We start from the raw sequence: 15,646 nt of genomic DNA on the forward strand, positions 1-15,646 counted from the left end.
TTATTAATATACAACGCAATTTCAACCTTACAGTTTTAGGCATACCCTACAGATGACTGGTTTTAGTATCCTCTTACCTTATTGCAGAATTGAAAATGCGAAATAAAATTATTTTTCATATTATACAAAATAAACAGCTTGCATGAAAACATTCAGAATGTTTATTTGCAGGGCACAATATATTTTCCTTCCTTCCTCCACCAGGTGTAAGATAGCATGTGAAATATTGTCTGAGAACTAATTTTAGGTAACTTTTAACCATGCCTTTATTCATACTAGGCATCTTTATGCTATTCCATTTGTGGGCCGAAGTAATGCCCAGCATTTGAATCACTTGTCATGGATGACCTAGCAGGTAGTATATCATTCAAACAAAATAATTTTCCATACTATCTTAGTGAACAGTCTGAATTAATTAGGGTACAAAATCAAAGTATTTGTCATAGGTTAGGCTTTTGTTTCATTTTGATATGAAATGCAACTAATCAGGTTGTGCAGATTAGTTTCGAGTTTTAGTTTCAAATCTTAAGTACACAAATAAAAGAACTGAAACTTGCTATTACTTTGAAAGTGAATGCCAAACTAATGACTAAACTCAGCTCTTTCGTTGTTGAATTTGTAAGATTTTTTCCTTGCTCTCTTTGGTCTTCCCCAGCCAAGTATACTGCTCCCACTGCTACCTAAGTTATGTAACTAGCTATCAGAAAGATTGCCAGTGTGGCCCAGGTTGACTCATCCTCCAGTTGCACACTGTAAAGTAACTTTCACTGAGCCCAGACGATTGCAGGTTTGATCCCCAGTCTGCGTTGATCTCAATCGGGACAACAGTTGGGGTGCTACAATTGGCCTCAGCACCCATGGAACAGGGAGGGAGTAAAATCTGCATTATCGATTTTAAACCTAGACAGCAAGTAGATAATCAGAAGGACCTCGTAACGTATTGCTCTAGAAAACTGTCCCAAATACAATTTAGAAATTATTCCAGTATTTTCTGTTTTTATTATAGAAATTCATTGCCTTTACAACTTGTGCCTTTCTGCTTCTCCCTTTAACAGCTGATCCGGACAGCTATTGCATCTCATGCAAATAGGTGTAGCTTACCCCAAGTGCACTAGTGGGGTAAAGCCAGGAAACTCCCATCCACGGGCTCTCAGGTAACCGAATGTAAATGTGGCCAGTGCCGACTAACGAGCGGATCATGGAACACCTCCAGGATCGTGAGAAAACTCGAGGGAAGCCTTTTAAAGACAAACAAGCACTGGAACCAACTTCCCTACACGTTGCCTCACCGGAGGAATTGCCAAGACTGTTTCAGTGTCACGAAAGGGCTGGAAGCGACGAGGAAATTCACTCCCATGTATTTTTTCAGCCTGGAAAACTGACATAAGATAATAGGAACAGATTGTTTGAAATATTTGAAATTAAAAATGAGTGGGGTAGCCCCAAAGGACAATCCGAGAATCAGGAAGGAAGCAGAATTTACATATCTCTTCACTTTCAACATTTAAGAATTTTATCAATTTATAATTAGAAAGTGTTCTTGTCCCAGATATGCCACCATATGCAGTACGTAGCTGAATAAATACTGTTAGCTATCTCTACTAGTCTATAGCAGGGATTTCAAACAACATGAAGTAAAAGTATATACTTGTCTAAGCTTACTTGGACTATTTTTCATTGCCATGCTTGATGATAATATAAATGGTTCACAGCTGCAGTGTCCATTTGCTTCTGCACTGCTGGCAACCTATTCAACTGGAACAGAACAGACAGATTCACCAGGGTAATGGAACTTGTGATGCACAAGCTGATCTCTTCAGCTAATTGTGCATCATAGGTGCGCATCCAGTGAATAATACAGTATCTTACTCTTCTATTTATCATTATAGTATGGATGTATTTGTTGCAATTTCTTGAAATAGTTACTCACCGGCATCACCGTTGTATACAAACCAAGGTGGTAATGTGATTGTTACATAACGGTACCCACCCTTATTACAGTGTTTTTACAGAGATGTTTGGTAAAAAAGGAAAAATGCAACTTAGTGTAATATTTTCTTAAGTTTTGGTTCTCACTATAAAAACCACCCTCTAGCCCAGTGGAACAGCCTTTTTATTTGGTAATTATAGATGAGACCTACTTTACTGAGTCTATCTCCGAAAGGTGATTTATAATTCATATTAATTTTGTTCAGAACATTGTATTTTGCACCTCTGAACATCCAGGAAGTGTGGAAGGAATTGTAAAACAGATTATGTAATATCTGTGAATTTTGAATTGCAGATCAGTATCTATTTTCTGACCGTCTGCTTTTTTGATGGTTTTGGTGTGGCTGGCTGAGTTCAATTACTTCAGTGGTAAATGAAAGTTATTTTTAACTGTCTATTGATTGCAGTGCCTAAATGAGTTAGAGAGAGGTTATACAACAACAACTTGAATTTATATAGCACCTTTTACTTAGAAGGAAAGGTAACGAATGCAGAAACACAATACCAAGTATCATTAGACTCAGCCGGATTCATAGTGGAAAGTCAAATTTTAACCCTCCTGAAATATACAAGGGCCCTGAATTTCCGATCGGAGGCTTCCTATGGGCGGGTGCCTCCGATCGGAAAGAAATCTACGAACCTACCTGCTGGTTCCGTAGATCCCGAGGCTTGTGACGGTGGACCTCTCCGTGTCCACGCGGGCAGAGGCCCAAGTATCCCAAGGACGCAAGCGGTTCGCAAGCGCCCCTGGGATCACATGGGCCAGGCAAACCAATCAAAGAATTCTTGACAGATCACAAGTGCCGGTTTTCAGCACATGTGCTTCTCATGCCTGAAACCGGCACTTGCGAGGCCCCTACGGGTGCGTACACACCTCGTACGCACCCGTGGGGGTTGGAAAATCCGGCCCAATGTTGCTGTCATGCAACTGTGCCCGCACATGCACAATGGCACTCTGAACCTCACAGGAAATTGAAGCAGTCACTGTGCTTATTCTGCTTTAAATAGCATCCACAGCTTCATAGCTACTTACCAGCATCAGTGAGGTCAGACTTCTGGCAGTAAGTAGATAAACCTTCACCACTGAAAATCCCACCACTGATTTAAATTAGGTACATTTAAAAATACAGTAACTAGGCAGAGATTGAAAAAGGGTTAGACCCGAAACGTCGACTCTAATTTCTCTCCACGGATGTTGCCTGGCCTGCTGAGTTTTTCCAGCATTTTCTGTTGTTATTTCGGATTTCCAGCATCTGCAGTATTTTGCTATCGTACTAGAGATTAAAGTCAATTTAGAGCAAAACAGAATAACTTTAAAGAGCTGCTAACAGAGTTTGAAGCCATGCAATCATCTACCAAGAATGTTAGATGAGATTTGGAGATCATTTAAGATCTCCGAGGTTTCTATTTTATGTTACTGCAACGCCACAAGTGCAAGCAATTTCTTGTGAATGAAGAACAGGCCAGCTGATCATAGTGATTGTGTTAATGAGGATCTATGTTAAAGAGAAGGTACAGGATGATCAGTGATATGAAATAGTGCAGAGTTTCTGACCTAGGATCTCATAATAACTCGAGAAGGATGAATATTTGTGTTTGGCAGGTCCTCCTGGGATATCTAGGGCTGAATTTTACCGGCGCTCAGCATGCGGGTTTGGAGGCGGGTCCGCTATCAAAATCACAAAGATTGACAGCGGATCGGTATCCCGCCTCCTTGTCAGTTTCCCAAGTGTCAGATCTGTCATCCTTGAACAGACCCGACACCAAGCAGCGGGTCAGTCGATTTAGATAGTTAAAAGCTTATTAAAAGGTAGTTAAGAACCTTTTTCCCATGTACTTACCATTTTACCAGGATTTCAACGAGGCTCCCGGAGAGCGGCTATCACGTCAGGTAAGTGTGTCGGGTTCTCAATGACTGTGGATTGCTGTGAATAGGTGAAAGCTGCAAAAGTGGTCTAAAACCTACCATTTCACAGCTGGTCACGTCCCAATCTTAGAAGCTGGAGCATTAATGATTTGGAACCCACTATTGAGCTTTATGCACTTTTGAAGTGTTTGGAGTAATCTCTCTACCCATTGTCACCTCCTTGGAACAACCTATCTCAACACTGACAGATTACTTCTGTCATCTCAACTTCACCTGCCATCTATTCCATCAGCATCGGTGCCCTTAAAAAAATCTCACCTTGGTCCTCAGAATCCCAACACAATCAGCCCCAACACCAGCATCACTGGGCATCAACATCCACACCAGCCTCCTCCGCAATCAACTGACGCTGCACAGGACACAGGACACCATTACCTGTGCACATTGCTGCCCGGGACGCCAGCAATGGCCTCACCATGTTCAGATTAGCTTCACTTAACAATGTACACTTTGGCTGCTACATGATGCACCAGGTTGGCACCACCCCACAACAGCACCATAAAACATCCCTACAATGTCCAAGCCATTCCTTTCACACTCATCACCATTGGGTGGGGGGGGGGGTGGCGGTGGAGGGGACGTTATGTCTCACCATTCACTGGAACTCACTAAGACACTTTCAAAGGTGAGCGCAAATCTGTCCAAGAAGGCAAAGTGGTGACAATAAGGATTTCAATGCTTGACAACACATTAACAGAAAGTTTACACGAACATTGGCAAAAACATCCACGTGCCTACCCTTGTGTGTTGTTAGTTGGTATGATTGGACTAGGATGAGGGTGAGTGTGAGGGGTGGCTAGTGAGGTGGGGAAGTGATAATGTAGATAGAGAGGGATGGGTGGAGGCGCAAGGTAAGTTGGTGTGAGTAAGGATTTGCAGGAGTAAGGTAGGGAAGGCAGAGTGATGGGGATGTGATGAGTGGCACAGCAGGATGAGGTTGAATGTAGCTTTGCAGTAACGTATCGTGATCTACTGTGATCATTGAAAGGTTTGTGCCACTGCAGTCTGGTCCTCCTGATGACATCCCTTCTTGTGCCCTCCTGTGCAATGTGCAACCAGGCTGCGATGGTGTCTTGGGGAGGTTTCTTCCACCCATTGGAAGAGAAGAGTGTGATGAAATATTCCATTCATCACTGCCTGTAACTGTGGTCGGTTTCAGTGTCATTTCCCTTCCCCCAGTCCTCATTGTATTGTTTATTGGAATGTGCTGGAATGTGCTGTGTGTAGGGCTCCACCCATACCTGGCCCCTTTTGTAAGCTAGCTCAGTCTGGCCTCAGTCTCCAGAAGGAAGATACCTCTCTCTCTTACGTGTTACTTTCTAAGTTAATAAAAGCCTTGTTTTGTTTCGCTAACATCGAGTCTCGGAATTATTGAGGCACATCAAAGAGAACCTCTCTGCGTGCTGTGACTCCCTCCATAAGCATATGGAGGGAATCATGGCAGAGCCTGGGTGCAGCCGTGCACCTCTGTGCAGTGCTTGTCAGTGTTTGCAGCACCTCAATGCTGCAGAACACTGACATCACAACTGTCAAAATGAATGTGGACATGGCCCCTTTAAGGAAACTGGCTGATGACGCATTATCAGATGATGTCATCAGACCAGCTTCCTTTTCATTGGCCGGGAACCTCGCAGGGCAGGCTTAACAAGCCCAATCAATGAAAAATCACTTGGAGGAGGTGGGATGAAGACGAGTGCAGAGTTTGAGGCCACTGTCTGTTCCGGCCGCACCGGACTCGCCACGGCTGGCGAAATCGCTGCCCTAGGATGGGATTTTCCACTTTGGCTGACAATGGTGCACCTGTGGAATTCCATCCACCCCAATGGCCCATCCTGGACCCGGATGGATTTTCCAGTGTCAAGTAACCATTCTATTTTGTGTAGGCTCCTGGCAGGATATGCACCTCTGTCAAGGAGCTCACCTGCAGAGCTGCAGAAAATGGCTACAGCAGGCTTCTGGTGATTGCTGCAACATAGCATGTCTAGAGCCGCCAGGGCTGCTGGGGGGGATCAAATTTTTGACCCAATCCTGTTTTAGTCAAAACAATCAATCACTCTACTGCCACAGCAACCCTGGACACTAGTCACTCACAAGTATTCCTAGTGCCCAGCATTGCTAGGCCTTAAATGATGGGAAATACATTGGGTGACAAATTCCTGTCTTTTGCAAGCCCTTTGAGTATGCCCACCCCAGTTTGGGCACACCAATTCTACATCCTCCATCATTTCCCAAAAGTGGTGGGACAAAGCAGACAGCCAGCAGAGCAGTTTCACATCAACAGCTGTATGGAGTTGCCTCAGTGACATAACTCCAGCAGAAAATCCTGATCATGCTGAAGTTATATGGGACTCTGCACTACTTGCACACTCGGGCTGCTTGTGGCACAGTCGCCTTGAAATATTTCACCAAGACCCCTGGCCTGTTTATACAACTTGTGGTTATTATTATTTTTGTAAATTAATTTTAGTTATCCTTCTTTTCTATTAAGCATGAACTATTACAAATACAATCCTACACGTTCTTACCATGAGTATGGTAGTGTACTGGTTATGATACTGAACTATAGGCCCAGCAATGCATGTTGTGAAACTGAATTTAATATATCTGGCCATTTGTAGAAAAGCACCAGAAAAAATGACCATGAAAGTTGCTGGATTGTTGTTAAGAATAGTCTACACATGACTCCAATTGTACACGCTGTGGTTGATTATTAATGCTCTTTGAAGTGGTGTAGTAAGCTACTCAGTAGTACCACCATCACCACCACCTCAGGGCAACTAAGGATGAACAATAAATGTGGCCTGGTCAGCATCACCATATCCTGAGAACAACAACAACTTGCATTTATAGAGTGCCGTTAATGTAGCAAAGTGTCCCAAGGTGCTTCATAGTGGAGTAATCAGACAAAGATGGACACCAAGCCAATGAAGGAGATATTAGGAAGAGTGTTCAAAAGCTTAGTCAAAGAGGTGGGTTTTTGAAACAAAAAAATAAAAATCACATACCTCTTTCAAATTGTTGGCTTTCATCTCTGTAAAATACAAATTAATTTAAAAAATGTTTTCTTGATAGTTTAACATGGAAGAATTTGTGAATCGCAAATCTAATCTGCAGAACTTCACTGTGTTCACATCCTATGGCAGATTATGTTTTACATTCCTACATTGCTTACCAAAGGCCATATTTATTTTCCATATCAGCAGGTGATGGACAAACCCCAGTCTTCAGACCTAAGTCTGTGATCTACACTTTCCTGCTGTTAAGTCACAGACTGGCAGTGATGTATTTTCCTATTAATGACTATGATTATGCAGAATGCAGTTAGCGTCATATGATATACCGTCTGGCTATTTATAAAACTGGTTAATCCAAGAAAAGCAGAAACTACAAGAAATTTCAAACTTTGTGTGCATAAATAAATTTACCACATTTTAATATAAATATATTGGTATCACATAATATTTTAAGTTTATTTTATAGCAGTGGAATAATAAAAAAATCTGTCATCTATACAGTAATTAAACTATTACTAAGAAAAGTTTGGAGTCACCCACCATTAAGTAATTTTAATTCTTGACCTCTGATCTGGAATGCCTTACTTGCAATTCTCAGAAATCTTGGGTAAGTAAAAATGGAACAACAGAACATGTTAGTCACTTTTAAAAGTTAAGATAAAACAAATGTCTTCGGTAATAAGACTCTACAGTAGCTTGTACAGAATTCTAGTGACTCCAATCTTCTCTCTGTAGAATACAGCAGAGACTTGCAAAAAAGAGAAGACACTGTATCCAACTGTGCTGGAGCACGGAAACTGAAGTCTTATGCTGCTTTTACAGAGCACTTTAAGGGCAGTACCACTGCCATTTAAGTAGTGATGTGAAGTGGGAACTGCAGTTACATTGCTCCAAACTGTGTGTTCACATCACTGAAAAAGTGGACAGGGCAATTATCACTGAGCATCAGAGTATCAGCCGCAATACCATTGAGTACAGGAGTGCACAATCCATACTCCCACCTTTGGCTGAGTTCCCCATCTCAGATGTGCTTTAGAGGAAGTCAAAAAATTCAGGACAGGTTTCTCCATTGAGAAAATTTAAGGGCAGGTGTAAAATATTCAGGTCTCTCATAGATACCTTCTCGGGTTCAATGACATCAGTCACTCTTGTGACTATTTGAACATCTTGTTTTATGGGAATTGACTCACTTTGCTCTATATCTATTTGTACAATAGTGGGGCCTAGGGGTGTAACAATCATACCCCATTGTGACTTGAACCAGATACCCATGCCTTTCACACTGTATTCCTTCAACACCTCTAAAGGCAGACTAAGTAAACACTAATAAGGCATGGCTTGATTTGAATTGTTAAGTTGCTTTATCCCATAGTAAGGTGAATGTCCATATGACCGGATTTACTGAGAGTGAAATTGGTCTTTGGCAATAGTGCAAAACGTGTGATAGCGAATCGCAACCCACTTTACATCCTGTCCAATATTTGACTTCAAAGACCAATTTGACCAAGACTTAGTTCAATCAGTAAAACTTATCTTCATATCATGATATAAAAATAATGAACTTGCCAAGCCACCCCACATCAGTGGGTCATCTTACATAATTTAACTGAATAGCACCTCTGAATTCTTTCCTGCACCCCAGGGAACAACCTTCTCTCCCTAGTCTCCTGTCTGTTCAACCTTCTTTCCGTATTTCACTGAACGACTGCTGTTTTGTCTCTTATCCCTCACTTCACAGACAGATAGAGCTCAAAGGGTGAGAAGTGTTTTTTCCAATTTCCCAAACAAGCTAACAAATCCTTTAATAAAAACAGAAAATGCTGGAAATACTCAGCAGGTCAGGCAGCATCTGTGGAGAGAGAAACAGAGTTAACATTTCAGGTCAACAGAAAATGCTGGAAAAACTCAGCAGGCCAGGCAACATCCGTGGAGAGAAAATAGAGTCAACGTTTCGGGTGAAAACCCTTTGTCAAGACAGTCTTGACAAAGGGTTTTCACCCGAAACGTTGACTCTATTTTCTCTCCACGGATGTTGCCTGGCCTGCTGAGTTTTTCCAGCATTTTCGGTTGTTATTTTGGATTTCCAGCATCTGCAGTATTTTGCTATCGTACTAACATTTCAGGTCGATGACCCTTCATCAGAACAAATCCTTTATTGTTTAGTCTCTGGAAAACAACTTCTGTTTAGCATATTAACCAGCCTTGGCTGCGAACCTCTTTTTATTTCAACTTGTGAGAAAACAAATTGCTTTTGACAATTCAGCATTGTAGAGATTCTGAAGGAGACCAAACCAATATGGTGTTTAGCGAGTATATTTTATTAATAGATTTAAAAACAACACACAGCAGTCACAGAATTAACAATCTGACTAACTAGCAAAGCACAATCCTTATGCTCGAGAGCAGCCTAGTACCTCAACAAGTTAAAGCGATTAATACAACAGGCACGATATTACCCGGTTCTGAGGAGGAGCGTTGACTGCCTTTCCAGCCTTAACATGTGGAATTTATTTTACTGTTTTATATCTTGCCTTATCTTGTTCATATTCTTTTTAGTCTAGCTATTGTGAGAGATTGCTAGCTTGCTAGATCTAATCAAGGATTTTCCCCTCATCTTGTTATTCGCAGCCTGTTTGTCTGTCTATTGTGGGAGATTGATAGCTGCTAACATCTCTGCAAGGGCTTCTTGGCCTGTTGAAAAAGCATGCTAGCCTTTCCAATACGTAAAATATCTAAATAAGCATGAATAGACGTTCTAGGCCATATCTTACAGCATTATAAGTAACTCTTTTTCCAAATCCTGTCTGTAGGAATATGGTCAAAAAGGGTTCACAATCAGTTTAAATCATTGGGGCGCACTGTAGCTAAAATGAAGTACAAATAAATGGAGAAAATTCATCCTTACATCAAAGGTTTTTTTGAAAAACTGCTTCAAAGGCAAAAATACCATTAAGGTAATTATTCAAATGTACTGATGACAGATTTCCTAATTTAGATTCTGATGACCTAAGTTCCCCAAATCTTGCTGATAAATACAAGACCTGATATGTCAAACCAACACACTCTGAAGGCTGCCAGCTGATCTGACTGAAGGCTAGAAGAGATCCAGACTCACTCAACAATGAAGACCCAAACTATGTCTTTGCTGTTGGCAACAATTGTCATCTGCCTAGCTGCTCATGGTAAGTACTTGTCACCTAGTTTGAGGTTAGTGAGGTGGCCTTTCTAAGCAACTGTGTTCTAGTATTTAAAGCAGGATGATGGGCACAGTTTTAAATGAATATATAAATATATATATATATAAGTTTAATTGAATCTGGAGTAAATTAGATTCGTACATTTTACTATAAAGGTAGTGGAGATGACAAATTCAAAAGATGTGAAAGTATTTGATGCTGTTGTATATATCTCATGTTGTTTTACAGTCAGAGCATTTTCACAGCAAATCTTTGCACTGTCTTCTGACTTAAAAGAAAAAGAGAAGAGCATTCAATGGTGGAGATGAATGCTGTCTCACATTTGAAATCAAATCCAACCTAATTAAACCAGGTTAATAAGGTTGGTTTGCATTGGGTTTCCTCTCTGATCTAGGGGAAAAAATAATTGCAATTCTTTTACAGGATTTTCCGTGGTTGGGATCTGGCTTTGTGTTGGATCAATGAGGATTAGTCTAGGTCAAATCAATCTGATAATCTAACCTGAAACCAGTTACATTCATCACTAGTGTATAGGCATGTTGTTCCAGTACAATAATAGTTTAGCAGTGCTCTTATTTGCAAAAGGTGCACGTTCCAAATTAAACAAAATCTTGCTCTTGCATGCTGCTTTGTGGTGAGGTTCTAGGTTCTCAGCCAGGTCATAGGATGGGCATCTCCAAGAAGGGTACCAGGTAAGTGTGCCAGTTCTTTGGTAGAGCAATCCAAAACTAATCCCACTCTTACCCCATAGACCTGTATCTTCCTCTATTTCAAATATTTATCCAATTTTCCTTAAAATATGCAGCGGTCTCTGCCTCAATTATTCTGTGTGGAAATGCATTTTATGCTCCACTCCCCCCATTAAAAAAATCTTCTAACTTCTCTCCTCACTCTCAGTGACAATTTTAAATTGATGGCTCAAATTCTCTGATTTGCCAAACAGAGGAAATAGTCTTTCCCTGTTTACCTTAACAAAATCCTTCATAATCTTAAAAAACCCGCAGTAAACCTCCTTGCAATCTTCTCTGCTCCAATGGAAATAGTCCCAACATCTCAAACAGATTTTAAAGGAATCTCACATTAATTTTTTCAGCAGTGTTAATTCAAAATGGTCACAGATTGGCTATGAACAATTTTTAACCCTTTGAGAAATAAAGAACTTTTCATATGGTTACACAAGCTGTTCTACAGCCACTGTTAAAAGACTGACCAAATAAGTTAATGCTGTATATTGCAGGTTACACTGAACACAACATTAACACATAATTCCCGACGCTGGATAGTGTGGTCTGCCTGAACTGTAGAATTCAATCTCAGATTGTATTGAACATAGTTCAGAAACTGCATTTATTTAAAAGGCGAGCTACGATCAAGACCATGACAGAATAGTCTCCACACAACATTGTTGAGCAAACTCTGTAGAATCTGTTTCCAAGGAATCTGTGTATCGGGTAAAAGTTCTCTTTAAAAATGTTGGGGGCCTGGGTGATGCAGTGAGTAAGATCAATGTTATTTCACGATGGTAACTAAATTGAAATTGAACCTAATCAATGGCATAAAAGTTACCCTTCTCTCGTGCTGGTGAGGTTCCTTTCAACCCATATCAATTTAGCTTTGTCAGTCTCAAACCACTTCCTGGTAAGCATGAAGCCACAGCACAAAACTTCCCTTAATTTGGCATTATATTAACAATCTCACTTTGAAAGGCCACTTGGATGTCTTCTGTGGGAAATGGAAATGACACATTGGTGCAGTAGGGAGTGCTGTTCTGAAATTAGGGTGAAGGCACAATGTTGAGGCATTGAAAAGGGAGTCTTATTCTGCATATAACAACAGAAAATGCTGGAAAAACTCAGCAGGCCAGGCAACGTCCGTGAGAGAGAAACAGAGTTAACTGCAGCTGGTTGTGCTATATCTAACCTGAGAGTACACGATACTGGCAAGGTATGCCTGAAATGAGAAAGTGTTCCATTTCTCAGTACTAACTCCATTCACCTTGATGAGAACAAAAACTCAAGAACAAAAAATAATCCCATTTACTGGGTTCACAGAAAAGCCTTTTCCACCCAGACATGGCCATGCCAGAAATTTCCCCGACTTTCAAATGCCATTCATTGCTGTTTTAAACTGTATTGGTTGGGAAACAATTGACAGGGCTCTGAGCAGGTTACGGTATATTCTAATGGGATTGTATTACCTTTCAGTAAAATACTGTTTTCCTTGGATGTATGGCACTAATACAAAGTAAGTCAAGTATCAGAAACACAGACACATACCTGCCTAGTGACAGGTTAAATAATAAAAGACAGCAAGAGGATGAAATCTGTTGCAGTAGCGAGGGGACTCGCCATACCACAAACATTACATTCTGTAAAATGCAGGGTAGTTTAGGAATTTTCCCTTCATTCTAATGCAGAGTAAATCTAGGGGACATGAACCCAAAGTCCTGTTTTGCATTCCAACAGGCAAAACTTCACAACAGGAGCAAGAATTTGGAAAACTGCACGTTAGATATAATCTTCTAAAAATAAATGCTTATTCCATTCAAGGGAGAAGCCTACACCTAGGTAGCAATTTTGTTGATGCAACTCATATATTTTCAAGTTTCTTGATGCCAGTGTGAACCTGTCTTGTCTTTTCTCTTTCACAATAGGTCTGTGTGTAATAAACATAACAAACTCAAGATGCAAATGCGTGAACGTCATGTCTCGTTTCATTCATCCAAGAAAATATCAACATGTCGACATCTTTCCTCGGGGCTCCTACTGCAGAAAAGTAGAGATTGTGTAAGTATATTGAAATAAATTCAATCTCCTGAACTACAACAACAAAGCAAACTTAAGTTGGCAATTCAAATTTCGCAAGTCTGGAAAAATTATTATTTGGTTCATTTTTACAGTACCAACAGGATAAATTGACTACCTTTGAGGGCAAATCTTATATAGTTTTGAATAGACAGCTGATCTTCCCGTACTGGTCGAATCTGAATGACGCATTTATTGTTGTCTCCTAAGGCAGTCACTGTGGACAAATTGTTTATAAACACACTTAAAAGTGTTTTCTGTTATGTAAAATACAGCATAATCTATCTTTATTAATCACCTTTAGGACAACAAAGCTTATAGGTGTCACAAAGGCTTTTTCTGTAATTTATCAGAATTTTACTTTACAAAAGTGTACAGAATGGCCTTGCGTTTGATTATTAAAATAAACATTTGAGTTTCTGAATTCAATCATCCCCTTCTGGCTGACTCTGGTTTATCTGCAGTATCACTGCTCATTTACCTTGTGATAGTGAGTTCACCTTTTACATTTTATCGTTAACATTTTAACCAAAAGATTTTCTGTTTATGTGTTACAGAATTACCCTGAAGTCTGGGACTATAATTTGTGTGGATCCCCAAACTCAATGGGTCAAAAGAGTTGTTACACTCCTGACTGACAGGTAAATAATGTTCATTTTGGCAAAATTATTTCCTTTTTGTATCATTAGATATTATTGGTCTGCAATAACAGCATCAGTTACTTACACACACCCACCCTAAGCAGTCCTCAAGCTTCAACTCTATATTCAGTATGAGTCACCAGCAGCTTCACACAGGCCTCGCAGTGATGTGAAAGAAAGACTTGCATTTATATAGTGCCTTTCATGACCTCAGTATATCCCAAAGCATTTTACAGCCAATAAAGTACTTTTAAAGTGTAGTCACTGTTGTAATGTAGGAAACGTGGCATCCAATTTGCGCACAGCAAGCTCCCTCAAATAGCAACGTGATAATGACCAGATAATCTGTTTTTAGTGATGTTGATTGAGGGATAAATATTGGCCAGGACACTGGGGTAACACGATAGCAAAATACTGCAGATGCTGGAAATCCGAAATAACAACAGAAAATGCTGGAAAAACTCAGCAGGCCAGGCAACATCCATGGAGAGAAAATAGAGTCAACGTTTCGGGTGAAAACCCTTATCTAGAGCCGTCTTTTGTCTCCACTAGTCCTATCACCATCTCATCTCGTTTTGAATACCTCTTAATGTTTCTTCTTTTTTGTTCTCTCCCAGCCTGGCCTCTTAATCTATTTCATTTCCTGTGCTTCTTTAGTCTTGACAAAGGGGTTTCACCCGAAACGTTGACTCTATTTTCTCTCCACGGATGTTGCCTGGCCTGCTGAGTTTTTCCAGCATTTTCTGTTGTTACACTGGGGTAACACCCCTGCTCTTCTTTGAAATAGTGTCGTGGGATCTTTCACGTCTCCCTGAGAGAGCAGACGGCTCAATGTCTCATCAAAAAGGCGGATGTGAGGCTCGTGGAGCTCGTTTCTCTATTAATTTAGTACTTGTTCAACCACTAACCTCCCAGCAGAATACTTTATGTTATCCAGCAAACTTCAACAAATGTGATTGGTTTAAATTACAACCAACTTTCCTATCTACTGCACCAAATACACTCCAGCTTTGTTTTTGTATTTCCTAGAGCAGAAGGAGATGGTGAAGTCACCACGCCAGAAAATACAGTGGATTCATCGACTGAATGAATATGAATTGTTCCGACAAAAGAGAAAGTTCTACTGCTCACTGAGCCAAGTTTTTGCTGTTTAAGCTGTGCTATAGCAATCTTACCCATAACTGAATTGTTTTCTATTTCACTCGCTTACACTTTAGTCAATATCATAGCATTCAGAGATCCATATAACCCCTTTTAACGTGCCAATAGTCTTTTACGCTACTTTCATCTAGTTTCTGGGGCATAAGCTTTCATGTGTCAAAATATTTTTGAGCCAGTAAATTGAAATATATTAATAAAGTGCAATTATAAAGGGATTTTAATTTGATTTTTCTATTGTCCATGTACATCCAGAGAAATAATTATTCTCTCATTACAGTTACATGAGTAAATTGCTCGAAACTTTACATGTTTTATATTGGTTTTCTAAAACTGGCTGAGTGTTTGGCTGTGGGGATTCTAGATTTGTAATGTAATCATATGTAATGGTACTGTGAAGGTAGAATGATATGTTATGTCATGAGATTAGCCATTGTTTGTTAAATAGAGTGCCACAAATGTAACTTAGCCCAGCTCAATTGTTAGACTGCTGGCATATGGCAATATGACAATCTACTTTTTAATTCTGGTTTTATATTTTTGCTGTCAAGCAGTTGATAAATGGTGTATTCAGTGAATTTTATATTTGATGCTATTTGTTAATAAATGACTCCAGTAATTGCTTGTTCTGTTAATCTTTCATCCACTCTTTTATGCATCGTTGAAGGTTCTTTTAAGTGTCCCCAAGATTAAAACTTTTACAAAGTTGCAAATAAAAACAGAACCACACACATACATGAAAATAACACAATCAGTCTTTGCTGGATGCCTTGCTGCACAACTATTAACTGCAGGACACAGTAGCTCACCTCACAAAGCGTGCTATACATTCACCTGCACAAAGACATCAAAGGAGTAAAGGAACAGTAACAGGACAAGAGATTCTGAAGCCCTGTTCTGATGGGAACCATGGCCT

General features: G+C 40.1%; 1 protein-coding gene across 2 annotated transcripts; it reads left to right on the top strand.

Annotated features, from left to right (window-relative positions):
* The first annotated feature begins 9,974 nt into the window (after nucleotides 1–9,974).
* LOC147122986 (C-X-C motif chemokine 13-like) lies at nucleotides 9,975–15,354 on the top strand. 2 transcript variants are annotated; one of them, XM_085963165.1, is made up of 4 exons: nucleotides 9,975–10,112; nucleotides 12,781–12,913; nucleotides 13,489–13,572; nucleotides 14,607–15,354. In XM_085963165.1, the coding sequence occupies exons 1-4, from the start codon at nucleotides 10,052–10,054 to the stop codon at nucleotides 14,617–14,619; spliced, it is 291 nt and encodes a 96-aa protein (XP_085819291.1). In that variant the 5' UTR covers nucleotides 9,975–10,051; the 3' UTR covers nucleotides 14,620–15,354. The 2 variants fall into 2 exon arrangements, with proteins under 2 accessions (XP_085819291.1, XP_085819288.1); XM_085963162.1 differs by having other exon boundaries at nucleotides 9,977–10,112; nucleotides 14,602–15,354.
* Nucleotides 15,355–15,646: the final 292 nt, after the last annotated feature.

This window comes from Somniosus microcephalus, chromosome 2 (genome assembly GCF_052327205.1).
Source record: "Somniosus microcephalus isolate GS21.2 chromosome 2, FLI_Smic_1.0, whole genome shotgun sequence".
Classification (NCBI taxonomy): Eukaryota; Metazoa; Chordata; class Chondrichthyes; order Squaliformes; family Somniosidae; genus Somniosus; species Somniosus microcephalus.

Coding starts and splice junctions, on each gene's coding strand:
- LOC147122986 (XM_085963162.1), top strand. CDS start 10,052: ATGAAGACCCAAACTATGTCTTTGCTGTTGGCAACAATTGTCATCTGC. Junction 10,113..12,780: donor CATCTGCCTAGCTGCTCATG/GTAAGTACTTGT, acceptor CTTTCACAATAG/GTCTGTGTGTAATAAACATA. Junction 13,573..14,601: donor GTTACACTCCTGACTGACAG/GTAAATAATGTT, acceptor TGTATTTCCTAG/AGCAGAAGGAGATGGTGAAG.